A 13,805-nucleotide genomic window follows, 5' to 3' on the forward strand; every position below is an offset into this window, starting at 1 on the left:
GAGCTCTGGCATTCTCGAAGCACAACTGTGAACACAGCAGTAACTCAAGGTAAAACAACCTTGTGAAACAGGTCACCAACAGAGCAGCTTGTGGGCAAGCAGAGAGGCTCTGTCACCTGAAGCAAACACTGCTTCACAAAGCCGTAGCGTGGAGTCCATTGACAACTGTGAGCATCTCCTAATAAGTTGTGTACATAACTAGAATAAAGGCAACATCCACTCATATCTCTTGCCATTTTCATTAAAATGGCTATTTTGTTTATAGCTTATCCATGTTATACATGCAATTTTTAAATGAAATCATGCAATAAAACAAGAATTTGGCTGGAATGTTGCTAATCTTGGATGAGTTTCAGCGGAGGGTGCCAAGGGCCTCTGTGCTCCCTGGACAACAGGGTCCTTATACTTGGGATATGAGTCAGGTCCCCATGTGAACCCCAGAAAATCCACCCAGGGCTTCCTTCAGTGAGGGGGCCCTGGCCGATGTCTTCTGAAACACTGGGCCCTGGGCACTTGTCAAGTGCTTACTCAAGAAATAGATGTAAAAAAGTCCTATAGTGTTCAGAGTCCAGTGAACAACAACATCAAAAATAAAACAAAAATAAACAAAACCACACACACACACACACACACACACTCTCTCTCTCTACATATAACCAGGTTGATGACCTGAATATGTGTGTGGTAGGGCAGGTTAAATGAAATTGGAGCTAATAAAATTCTATTTGGAGACTAGAAATAAAATTCTATTTGGAGAAATAAAATCTTTAGTAAATTGGACATATGTGCAACAATATTTATTGCAGCACTGTTTATAGCATCAAAAAACTGGAAGTAATGTAAGTGCCCATTAATAGGAGATAAAATTAATAAAATGTGATGTGGCTACACCTCTACACCACAGAATATTATGCAGCCAGCACAAAGAATTAATTAGAATATACCAGCTGACTTAGTAAGATTTCTAGGAAGTGCTATTGATTAAACCAAGATACAGGAAATATATATAATATCTTTCTTTTGTAAGACAAACCATAACCCAAAAGCTATGTACATACACATGTTAACAAGTATCCCTTTCTCTCCAAAACCTCTTGTTCTTCAGTTGAGATAGCAAGTTCAGATGGTGAAATGGTATAGGGCAAGGGGCACCTGCATGTGTGCAAGTCTATGTAGATGTATTTATATCTGTAAATCAGTAAGCAGTATTATGCAATTCCACATTTTTACATTTTCAAAATGTTTGCATAGACACATATAATAAATTTCTAAATACAGTTTTATAAAGGAAGAAATGAAACCGGTGAACTGCTTTAAATTTTTGGGACTTTCTAATTTTATTATTTTTAAATATTGTTTCAATAGTTTAATTTTATTTCAATGGTTTTTGGTTACATGGATAAGTTCTTTAGTGATGATTTTTCAGATTTTGATGCACTTGTCGTCCCACTTTAAATGAATATGACTTGGGTTCTTCTGGTATTTTTATCCCTGTAAAATAAATAGTGTCTGTACGTCATTAATTAGAAAAGTATTCAACATAGGGTATGGATTGCATTGTCCTCAGAAAATCCGTCAGAAGGAGGTGCAGGTAAGGAAATGATGTGCCTGGAGGTGCAGTCACTTTTTTAAGTTTACACAACTCCTAGCCTGCAGGACTGGATTTGTAACCTGAGGTTACTTGACTCCAAAACCCTTTGGGCTACTCACAGGAGCCTCCCACAGTCATTGTTTTTGTCTCTGCCTTAAGACCTCCATGAAGAATCCCGCAGAACCAAGCTCCAGCAATGGAATTCTTTGCAGCTGATCACTTTGATTTCTCCAATTACCACCCACCCCAAGTTCTTGGGCAGCAGAAGAGGTCGGAGGACTCTCAGCTCTCAACATTCCCACATTTGTGTGGTGGGGGCAATGGGTAAACCTTACACCGTGACAATGACTAAGCCTTTAAATTGGAGCGTCCCCAAAACTGAGCACAAGAGCCTGGCTTGTTTTATTATTCCAGAATTTTTTACTAGGTGTCTGCTTTGCATTCAGAATAAAGATTCTTTCAGCAATATGTTGTAGTGCCTTTAGTACATTTCCAGGCTATAGCACCTAGACTCAAATTTGTATTAAACTGGATCTTTACAGACAGGGTTGGCCCACATAAACGTGGAAAAAGGAGCACTGCGTTAAAACACATGCAGTGGAAACTAATCAAGGGCGTGTACAGACGCGGGTAGCTACTTGCCAACAACCAGGCCGAGGATAAAGTAGTATCAAGGAAAATCAACCAAGACTGTTTCATATTAGAAGGTGGAACCGCCTGGAAACAACATGCCCTCTCGGAAAGTTCCCGCCATGCTCTGGCTCTGTTTTTCATCGTGATCCATCTCCCGGCAAAGCCTGGTGCTCTGCGGGCTCCGCTTCTGTTCACACTGGCAGCGTTGGTGCACGTGGGAGTGCAATCACGGTGCTCACGTCCGCGTTTCCTGGGCTGCCTGGAGCCCCTAGAGCACTCCTTTCTGGGGGGTGCTGCTTCTTTCCTTGGAGCGTTCCGTCCTGTGCCTCCCTATGAATTCTCTCCAGGGTGCCTGCCTGCGCCTTCCAACCTCAGCTGACAGTCCCGTTTTTAAAAGGTCTTGAATAAAGTGAAATGTGATTAGTTGTGGGAAATGAACCAATGATATGCACAATTCAGCAGCCTTTATCACTGATGAAATCCAGAAATAAAGGTAATTTTCTCCAACTTTTGGTGCTATAGTAGCCATGTTTCTATGAAAAACACTGGTAGAACTTAAATTGTTTCATCTCCATAGTGCCTTTAGAAGAAACATAATCCACCATCAACTTCAGGACTGCTGACCGCACACTTCAACACTTCTTGGTGTAGGGCACGGTAGGGGAGGAAATACAGACAGAGGAGAGCTCAGACTCCGAAATCTGTCTGGGATTTCTGCCCACATCTCACACTCGGTACTCTGACCTTAGGCAAGTTACTGATACTTCTAGGTTCCATTTCCTTCAATAAATGGGGTATAGTAACATTTACACACCCCATAGGGTTGTTGAAAGGATTAAACGAGATGACACCAGTAAAACACTTAGAACGATGGTTGGCAGATGGGAGTGCTTAGTAATTTATTAATACTACATCCGAAGGAAAAAAATTGACTTGGGCCTTTCTGAAATCAATAAAAATCTGTTTCTACGGATGTTAAGGCCTTGTCTTCAAGAGGTGGTGAGACTCCCTCCACGAGCTCTCTATCTAAACCAGACGGACTCCAACCATTTGAAAACACTCCCTGCCTCTTGGCCTTCCCACAGAGCCCACCTGACATCATTTGGATATTTGTCCCCACCCAAATCTCATGTTGAATTTTAATCTGCAATGTTGGAGGTGGGACCTGGTGGGGGATGTTGGGATCGTGAAGGTGGATCCCTCGTGGCTTGGTGCTGTCTTCCTGATAGAGTTCTCACGAGATCTGGTCATTTAAAAGTGTGTAGCACCTCCCTCCCCCACTCTCTCTTGCTCCTGCTTTTGCCATGTGATGTGCCTGCTCTCCCTTTGCCTTCCGCCATGATTGTAAGCTTCCTGAGGCCTCCCTAAAAACTGAACAGATGCCAGCACCATGCTTTCTGTACAGCATGCAGAGCTGTGAGTCAATTAAACCTCTTTTCTTTATAAATTTCCCAGTCTAAAGTGTTTCTTTACAGCAATGGAAGAATGGCCTAATACACCACCTTTCACCTGTAGAGCCATCCCCATCTCAGGCCATTTCACCCCTTCTTTAAGAGCAGACCCAAAGATCCCCCATCACCAAGGTCTTCCCTGGGCACTTCAGGGGCAGAAGCCACTTGGGATGCACCTGGCTTCCATCATTGCTCCTATCTGTATAGCTATCATTTCATGATGCCATCCGGACAGTGATTCCTGGACGTGACTCTGCCCCTCAAGCATGACTGCCAAGCACCTTCAAAACGTGCACATTTGGGGTTTTCTCATAAAAACTTTTTTCAATAAATGTCTGTTACTGCCTATTTGTTAAATATTCCAGTTAGGGCTGCCAACATCCACACTGTAGTATACCATATGTGTGCTGGGAGAGTAGGGGAATTAAAAATGCCAGTTTATGATTTTATATGTGTGTGTGTATATATATATATATACACACACGCACACACCCCTTCATAAAATAAAGCCTTCCTGAAGCTTTTTATTGTTCCTTGTTTTGTTTCTGCCTTGAAGATAGTTACTAAGGATGTTAATAATTTGTAATGCATCATCTTTAGTGCCTCTTTGCACCCACAGAAGGAGGCTGTCGAGGGAGATGTGTTCGATGTGTGCCCACCTGTGCTCACTGCCACCCACTGTGGACAGTGGGCCCTGCTGTGTGTACCTGCTGGGGCTCGCCACTGTGCCCCCACTCTCAGGCCTCTGCTCGCCTGCCCTTGCCTTGTCTCAGGCCTCTGCTCACTTGCCCTTGTCAGTTTCAGCTGGTTCCATTCAAATCCCTTTGGACCTCTTCTTGGGAAAAGTACTGCTAATTCTGATAATTTATTAGGCACTATTATATACCAACCTACATAAAGTGCTTTAACCTCAACAGTGTGCTTGTAGGTATTTACGACAAGGCCCTCCAGGAGGAAAGCCCTGATTTATGGTGTTTGCCAATTTCCAGGATGTACCTACAGCCCATTCTGCTAGAACATTTCTTCTGAAAATGAGGATCTGTTCCACTGTGATTGGTAAATTAGGGAACAATTTGAGTGTCATGTCAATGTCAGTTTGCTCAGGCACCATCTTGTTGCTCAGACGCCAGGTGAATGCAGTAGGAAGGATGGATCTCACACATATGCATTTCATCAGGACAAGGAGCAACACCCACCCATACCTGCTATCACTACTCTCTCTAGGATTTTAGATAACCCTTGTATTAGTCAGTGTGCTCTACAACCCTGGGGAGAAACAGAACCCAGAGAGAGGAAGGGAAATGGTGTGGTGGGGTGGGGGAGGCGAGAGAGAGAAAGAGAACTGAGTATATAGATCTATTGAACATGATATTTATGATGGGAATGGCTCATGCAATTACAGAGGCTAGCAAGTCCCATGATCTGTTGCCTACACACTGGAGAACTGATGCTGTAACTCAGTCTGAGTCCAAAAGCCTGAGAACCAGAGAGCCAGTGGTGTAAAACTCTTAAGCCTGAGGTCAAAGGTCTGAGAACCTGGGAAGCCACTGGCATAAATACAGAGTCCAAAGTTTTGAGAACCTAGAGAAACTGGTGTTCTAGGGCTCGAGAAGATGAATGTCTCAGATCATACAAAGCTAATTCACTCAAATTCACCCTTCCTCCACCTTTTCATTCTATTGGAGACCTTAGTGAGTCAGGTGATGCCTGATGCCTGCCATGTTGGTGAAGAAGGATCGTCTTTACTCAGTGTTTAAATTTAAATGCTAATCTCTTCTGGAAATGTCCTCACAGACCCACCCAGAAATAATGATTTTCCAGCGATCTGGGCACCACCTAACCCAGTCAAGATAATACCTAAAATTATCCATCACACACTCCTCCCAGCAGTTCAAATCAACATGAGCTACGGCCCTTCCCGCCACCAACCGGCTGCACGGCTCTGTGCGTTCCCTTCTGTATTAGCCTGTTCTCACACTGCTAATAAAGACATACCCAAGACTGCGTAATTTGTAAAGGAAATAGGTTTAATTGACTCACAGTTCTGCATGGCTGGGGAAGCCTCAGGCAACTTACAATCATGGTGAAAGGGGAAGCAAACACCTCCTTCTTCCTGTGGCAGCAGCAAGGATAAGTGCTGAACAAAAATGGGGGAAAACTCCTCTTAAAATCATCAGATCTCGTGAGAACTCACTACTGGGAGAACAGCATGAAGGTAACCACCCCTACAATTCAATTCCCTTTCACTGGCTCCCTCCCAGGACACATGGGGATTATTCAAGGTGAGATTTGGGTGGGGACACAGCCAAACCATATCACCTTCTCTTTAATTTCTCCTCTTGAATATCAGCTATTGTGTATTTTTCCTTTGGTTTTCTGTTCTTTTTCTCTTGGGAACTCTTTGATTCTCTTCCTCTTGCAGACAGGGAGGTGGACATGGTGGGCCCCCAAGCATGCGACACTCACTTCAACAAGCAAACTTCAGGTCTTTCTCAAGGTGATCTTTTCAATGTGACATCTTTACTGTAGTATTTATGGATTTCTTAATGAGTTGGAATGTATAACTATGTGTGCTACCATTTTTATTGGGTTCCTCACCTTTTATTATTTGCCACTGATAAAGGTGAATGCTGTGTCCCTAACCCTATTTTCCCATAAGCCCTGCAGTTTTTAATGTAGAAATACATACATTACATTAGAGCAGAACTAACTGCCTGTGGTATGCTGGGGCCCACTCACATTCACACACTCTTACTTGAAAGAGCTGGTTGGATTCCCAACTCTGTGTTTAGTGATGTCATATAAATACTGAAAATATGTCACTGTGCAGAGAAAAATTCTGGAAGAAAAAAATCTTCTATACTTAAAGAGGGTAAGGTCCTTTTGTGAAAAGTCTGTGTGAAGTGAAAATCTTCTGTGCTCAGAAGACAAGGTTTCAATTTCTAGTTTTGCCAGCTGGTATGACCTTGAGTGTGGCATTGACCTTGGGTGTGGGAGCCAACTCATATTGGCCCCTGTGACTCCCATCTCCTGGTGTTCACACCCTCCACGTTGCACAAGGGGGTTGGTCTGTGTGACCAACAGAACAGCAGCAGAAGTGAGAGCATGTCACTTTGAGACCAGGCTCTAAAGTCATTGCAGCTTCTGACTTGGTTGCTTATTTGCTCCTTGGGCCACCTGCTTTGGGGAGGGCCAGCCTCCACATTGAGTGTGTCTCCTGACAGCAGCCATGTGCCATGAGCCACCTTAGAAGCAGTTCTTCCAGCCCCAGTAAAACTTCAGATGATGTAACTACAGCCAGCATCTGGACTGGAATCTCATAAGAGACTCTGAGACACAGCCATACAGCTAAGCCACTCTTGACTTCCTAACCCTCAGAAACTATGAGAAACAATATATACTTGTTTGTTTAAGCCAGTAAATTTGGGGGGTAATTTGTTGCTATGGTCTTCATCTTTGGGTCCCCCCACCCCAATTTATATTATTAAATCCTAAATTCCAAGGTGATAGTATTAGAAGGTGGGGCCTTTTGGGGGGTAATCAGGCCATGAGGCTGTAGCCTTCATGAATGGGATTGGTGCCCTTATAAAAGAAACCCCATTGAGCTTGTTTGCCCATTCCACCATGTGAAAAGACAGCAGGGAGGTGCCATCCACAAACAAGGAAGAGAAACTGCCAGCACCTTGATCTTGGACTTCCCAGCCCGCAGGACTCTGAGAAATAAATTTCTGTTGTTTATAGTATTTGATTGTAGCAGCCTGACTAGACTAAGACATTTGCTGTGGAGCAATAGATACCTAATAGAGTCACTAAGCCATCTAGTTCTCTATATACATATGGCAAACAGGTACAATAATGCTCGCTCGGTCTACTTCATAGAGAAATAATTAGACCAAGTGGGGAAATGTGTGTGATTGCATTTTAGCAGCTGTAAAAATGCTATGCAGCCATAATGTGCTAGTATTACATTTAAAGATGTCATTTAGTTGATTGTTTCCTTTGCTGTGCAGAAGTTTTTTAGTTTGAAGCAATCCCATTTGTCTATTTTTGCTTTTGTTGCCTGTGTTTTTGGGGTCACAACCAAAAAATATCATTGCCTAGACCAATATCATACAGCTTTTCCCCTACATTGGTCAAAGCTTAGGAAGGTTCAATGAGACAGAAGGAATAAGCCAAAAAGAGCTATTGCAAAACATGGTGACTATAGTTAATAAGACTATATTGTTGGCCGGGCACGGTGGCTCATGCCTGTAATCCCAGCACTGTGGGAGGTCGAGGCAGGTGGATCATGAGGTCAGGAGATCGAGACCATCCTGGCCAACACAGTGAAACCCCCTCTCTACTAAAAATACAAAACATTAGCCGGGTGTGCTGGCACGTACCTGTAGTCCCAGCTACTCAGGAGCCTGAGGCAGGAGAATGGCATGAACTCGGGAGGCAGAACTTGCAGTGAGCCAAGATCACGCCACTGTACTCCAGCCTGGGTGACAGAATAAGACTCTGTCTCAAAAAAAAAAAAAAAGAATATATTGTCTTCTTTAAAAATGCTAAGAGAGTAGATTTTAAGTGTTTTCACCACAAAATGACAACTCTGTGAGGTTATGCATATGTTAATTAGCTTTGATTTAGCCATTCCACAATGTATATATATTTCAAAACATCATGTTGCACATAATAAATACATAAAATTACCTGGCTATTTAAAAAACTAATAAATATATCATTCAGGCCTTAGTACATGACCTTCACATGATCAGAAATTTAAAAATTGAAATACCATGTCTCTACCATCCAGAAATTAGTGCAGTAAACACATTATTGAATATAATTCAGATATTATCTATATATATAAACTTGCATACTTAAAATGAAATTATTTTTTACATATAATTTTATAACCTTTTTTTTTTTTTCGGTTAACGAGCTCCAGGTTTCCACTTCAATGAATCTTATATAATACCTAGTCTGTGTTCAAATTTACTCGGTTGCTCCAAACATTTTCTTTAGCTGGCTTAACCATTCAGGATCCAGTCAAGGGCCATTCACTGTACCTTGTTGCCTTCCTTAGGTTGCTCCTAATCTACCACAGCTTCTTTATCAATGACGTGCAGTCATTGATGAAGACCATATTTCATCTCCTGGGTGTGTCTGGGTATTTTCTCATGGAGTCATTTTGTCTTTTCCTCTATCTCCCATATTTTCTGTAAGCTGAAAGTCAGATCTAAAGGTTGATGAATTCAAATTAGGCATTTGGGATTGGACTACATCTTAAGTGATGCTGTGTACATAAAGCCTGGTTGACCCGCCATTGCTGATGCTAAAGTTGACAGTGGGTTAAGAGATTGAACATACAATCTTTCCATTGTACAGCTACTTTTTCTCCCTTAGATCAATGTCTAGATCTGCATTAACTACGTCTCTAATGTTGATTTCCTAATTCTATCATTTATTCTATATTATTGATGGCCTTTTTTTCTTTTAAAATAGAGCTTTCTCTCATCAACTCAGCTGTCTTATTATCCCCAGTGCAGTTCATATTGGAAAGAGAAAGTAAATAATGATTGCCCTTCAGTGTCAAATTCTTAATGTAATGCGTTGGTTTAGTAGTCATCTCAAGTTGCGGCATAAAAGTATTTTCCTAGCTTTTGCTTTTTGAGTTTCATTATGGATTCACATATTTTGATTGATTCAATGTGCATTAATACTCTATAACCGCTGCTACTTTTGATGTTGAAATTATCATACTTTTGGCCAACAGAAAGGGACTTCTCGTTTCACAATCGTATTAGTTTTTGACAGTTTCCTTGCTTCCTGACACAGCAAGACATCACTTACCCCCAACCTGGAATTATCCATCTCACCAATTAAGTGTGGCCTTCTGAAAGGGCAGCTTTAGGTAATGTCCTGTCAAACAGACTGGAAAGGCATAAGTTTCTACTTTATTTTCAGGATATTATATGTAAATTACAGGGAATAGAAGAAAACTTTGCCAAACCCGAATTCAACCTGAATCTTGACAATGGACTTCTCTGATGCAAAGACTCATAAATATACATATGTGTGTATGTGTATATATATACACACACATATATATAGTGTGTGTGTGCATGTGTGTCTGTCAATAGACAAGAGATATTTAAATTGCAAAAGCTTCTTCTACTTAATAAAAGTAAGACCCAAATAAGACCTTGAGACCTGAACCAAGAGTTTTAATATCAAGTGCAGGTGGAGAGACCTCAGGATAGGTAGAGAAAGTTCCCACCATCAGGCAAAGAAAGCATAAAGCTCTATCAACAGAGAACAAGAGAAGAGTACACCGCCAGGAGAAGGAGTTCTTGATTCTCCCTTCCTGGGGAGGAGGTTCCACCTATCGGTAGTGGGTATAGCAGAGATGGAGGCAGAAATAAGTCAGAGCAGAGGAGCTTGCACCTACCTCCCACTGGGAAGGCTCTGGCAGGAGACCTTATGGAGTGCTCTGCACCAAGGTGATGTTCTACCTTAAAGGAGAAATGGCAGTGTAGCCTTCAGGAAGAATGCTCTCCCATGTTCCAGGCAACAGAAGTTCCCAAGTGCTCCTGTTGAGGAAGGTAGCTGAGAGCTGTGGCCCATCAAGGAACCATCAAGGTGAGAAACAAAGTGGTTTCAGAGCCAAGATTGCTGTGGGTGGACAGTCTAAGCCAGAGGCCAGGTAAGGGACTTGCTTGAATCCTACATGAATGCCAAGGTGGGACAAAGCAAGCTGCAGGTGGGACTTCCGCCTGGGCCATGCCCAGGGAAGTGACTAAGCTGGCCCCACAGCACAAGGTACAGGGAGAAGTGAAGCCTTGGCCCAGAGTCCCGGTGAGAGAAGCTATGCCACCACATGAGGTCAGGTACAAGCGACAAAACGTGACAGCCTCGATTATGTGTGGTCCCTGCAGGACTCCTGGAAGCCATTGCATCTGTCTTGCCACCGGACACCTACTTGGGAAGGAGCAAACAGGAAATGGCCCTAGTAAATAATTTGAGTTTTGAGTTGTTGGATTCAGAAACTCGATTTTTCATAAAGAAATAGTTTCAATCCAGAAAAGATTATTACCTTAAATAAGAAAAATGTTATTTTTTCTTCCACCATCAATGGGAATATAGGCTCCATGGCAAGATGAAATCAGTTAAACATGATGAATAAGCCATACTGGTCGCACTAACCCATTTGGGATGAGTTATCTTTTAAACCCACCTAGCACACAGTACGATGCAATTCAGAATACTTGTTACTACAACAATTCCCCAGTTCTTCAACTCTCTTGAGTCTTACTGCACGGGCTGGAGGAGATGCCCGTGGCAGATGCCCTGGAAGGGGTCAGCAGCACAGCTCAAACAGCAACACAAACTGGTGCAACACGTCGGATGAGGAGTTGGGAGACCACCGCAGACCTTATGAAGTGCCATCTCCCACTGACCATCCCCCAGAGGAAGAACTGCTTGAAAATAAAAATGTAGGAGATCTCTTTAGAAGAACTCTATTCATATCATACACATGCTATGTATTCATTACGAGCTGCAGGTTACATAATGAGGTGTCTGAAAAATGTTTAGAAGGAGGCATACTACATAAAAGGAGGGGGCATAGAAAATAAAAGCATTCTGTCATGTTTTATCATCAGTGTCCAGAAATTCACCAAAAAATGGAAAAATGAACTCATCCAAAGATGAATAAAGTGATCATCTGTAGTTATCTCATGAGTTTCAATATCATTCTGGCTATTTTTGTTGATGATAGGAAGCAAAATGATCCCTAGGGGAAAAAATAAGAAAATTAAAAAATAAAATTTTATTTAATTATAATAAGAGCTAAAACATGAGGAGGAACAAGAATGTTAATGAAAGAGGCATCTTTTAAAAATAATTATTACTTTGCATGTGTTTAGTCCAGCCTTTCGCTTTTGCTTTGTCCTTATTAAGCTGAATGCTTTATCATTGTTAGGTTACCTCCCCTAGAAGATGAAGTCAGATTGACTTGAAAATGTGGCCTATTTCTTTTATGTATTTTAAATGTCTAAAATAAAATTGAATATATTCTGTGACCTGAATAGGAGAGTCCAAAAAATACTACAATGTTTATCCTTCCAGCATACACAAAAGTACAGTCTTTGTTAAATGTTTTCACAGGCTTTTATGGCTTGATAGCCATAAGTTTTTTATCCAGCAAGATTCACTCACAGTAACATGGTCTAGAGCAGCATTTAGCATTTTCTATTTGCACACTGCGAGCTCCTGGAATTTTTAGCTTCTGATTTCTATCAAAAGAATGAGAGAGGAGCTTGCTTCCCTGGAACCCCGCGTAGGGTGTGAGAGTGATGCACCTGTTCCCTAGGAAGGACACCGGGCGGGAGCTCCAGCACAGAAGGCTTTGCCAGCTCTCTGCTTAAAACCTTCTTCCCTTGCACACAGAGTGCTTTCTGCAAATGGGCGTTCACAGGAGACTCCCAATACCTGTGCAGACCAGGTCCACTCGTATGCAGAAGGCACCCTTCCAGTCATGAGGACAGCAGCCAGCCCAGGAGTGGTACCCATGGATGAGAAGGACCAATTTAAGTTATAGCAGAGTCTTCAGCTAAGCCTTGGAAGTCTAAAGCACTAAAAAAAGGGGAGATCTGCTTAGAGGATGGTGCGTATCCTGAGCTGGCTGAATCTCCAGACATGAACCAGGGCTACACACAAACAAAATTATGTGAAAAATTAATAAAATAATGGAAACTGGGGTACACGTTGGGAGATCTCATCTCTCATCCTGATTTAATAAAGAACGTGTGTTCTCTTTGAAAAGTTCCTGATTTCTTTGGACATTATTCTTTCCTACATTGTTTGGAATGTTTAAAATGGGGGTTATCTTGGTTCTTACATATTGTATCATTTTATGCCACCTTTAAGCTCTAGAAGTCAGTCTGTGTGATTGGCAGGGGCTATGGAGGTCTTTCTCAAGGTTGAAATAAGCCACACTGTTTAGGGAAGTCAGCTGGGGAGGGAGCTGAAAAACTACCCCTGAACTGGTACAAAGTCACACTAGATTTGCCAGTTCTGTAAAGCAACACATTAGCTCACAGTCAACAGATACACTCACATGTGAGTATATTAAACATCATCTCCAACATTGTTTACATCTTCTCTTTGAGTATTACCCGTGCATCCTTTTGTTCATTTTTGAGCCTCGTAGAACTTCAATTCAGGTGGATCTGCTCTGTCAAGCTTTGTTCTGCCCAACCTGAGATCCCTTCCTGGGGGTATTTTCTGATCTATTGGCTAAGAGCCCTCCTTTCCATGTCCAGCATCCTTCAGCTGAATTGCCACAGCTCCTTGGTTGATTTCCCTACCGACAGTCGATTGCCCTCCCACGGATCCTGAAGCGGAGTTACATCCAGCTTCCTCTGCACCACTCCTGGCATAGGATGAACTTCCAACGGAACCCTTGTGTGCAAGGTCCTCTTCCATCTGGCTCCAATCTTCCTTTCTCACTCTGTCTCCTAACACTGCCTCCCCCATTTAGATGAGTCTCTTCCCCATTCTCCAGCACTGTTCTCTGCCTGATGTTTCTTCTAGTTTGATTTTTTAGTCTCCTCTCCCACTGCCCTCAATTCTCCAAACCCAGGTGCAGGCACAAACTCTCCATGCAAGTGGTGACCTGCCTCTTTTAATACATGGTCCTTCTTCCATTTATTCATTCAACAAGCTTTTACTGGGGCCCAACAAAGGGCCTGGCCTTGTTCTGGCTAAAAACTAGCCAAAACTCTTCAACTGGCATTTTATCATACACTTGCTCTAGTCATTTACAATAAATAGTTGACATTTATCATGAATTTACTATGCCGGGGAGGTAAGTATTTTCCAACATGTGCATCTCATTCTTGCAATAGCCTCCTGAAATAGGTGCTGTTATTATCCTCAAGTCCTCATGCGAAGTAACGAGGCAGAGACATTAAATGACTTTCCCAGGCTGTGCATCTAATACATGCCCAGCTAGGATTCAATGTCAGCATTCTGGCTCCAGAACGCCTCTCGGCCAGCAAACTGCCGTGCACCCACCAGCAGCCCCCATGGCCTCTGCCAGAAACCATGCCAGGGATTTGATTCCTTCACCTGTGCCTGTCTTC

At 42.4% G+C, this 13,805-nt stretch overlaps 1 protein-coding gene across 1 annotated transcript; it reads right to left on the minus strand.

The window, feature by feature from the left end:
- Nucleotides 1-1,324: 1,324 nt before the first annotated feature.
- On the minus strand, nt 1,325-2,753 carry LOC111550304 (putative transcriptional regulator encoded by LINC00473). The gene is given in 2 exon segments (XM_023223644.1): nt 1,325-2,512; nt 2,514-2,753. Coding segments are annotated over 2 exon segments (702 nt in total). The 3' UTR covers nt 1,325-2,050.
- Between the last annotated feature and the right edge of the window lie 11,052 nt (nt 2,754-13,805).

This window comes from Piliocolobus tephrosceles, chromosome 5 (assembly GCF_002776525.5).
Source record: "Piliocolobus tephrosceles isolate RC106 chromosome 5, ASM277652v3, whole genome shotgun sequence".
NCBI classification, from domain to species: Eukaryota; Metazoa; Chordata; class Mammalia; order Primates; family Cercopithecidae; genus Piliocolobus; species Piliocolobus tephrosceles.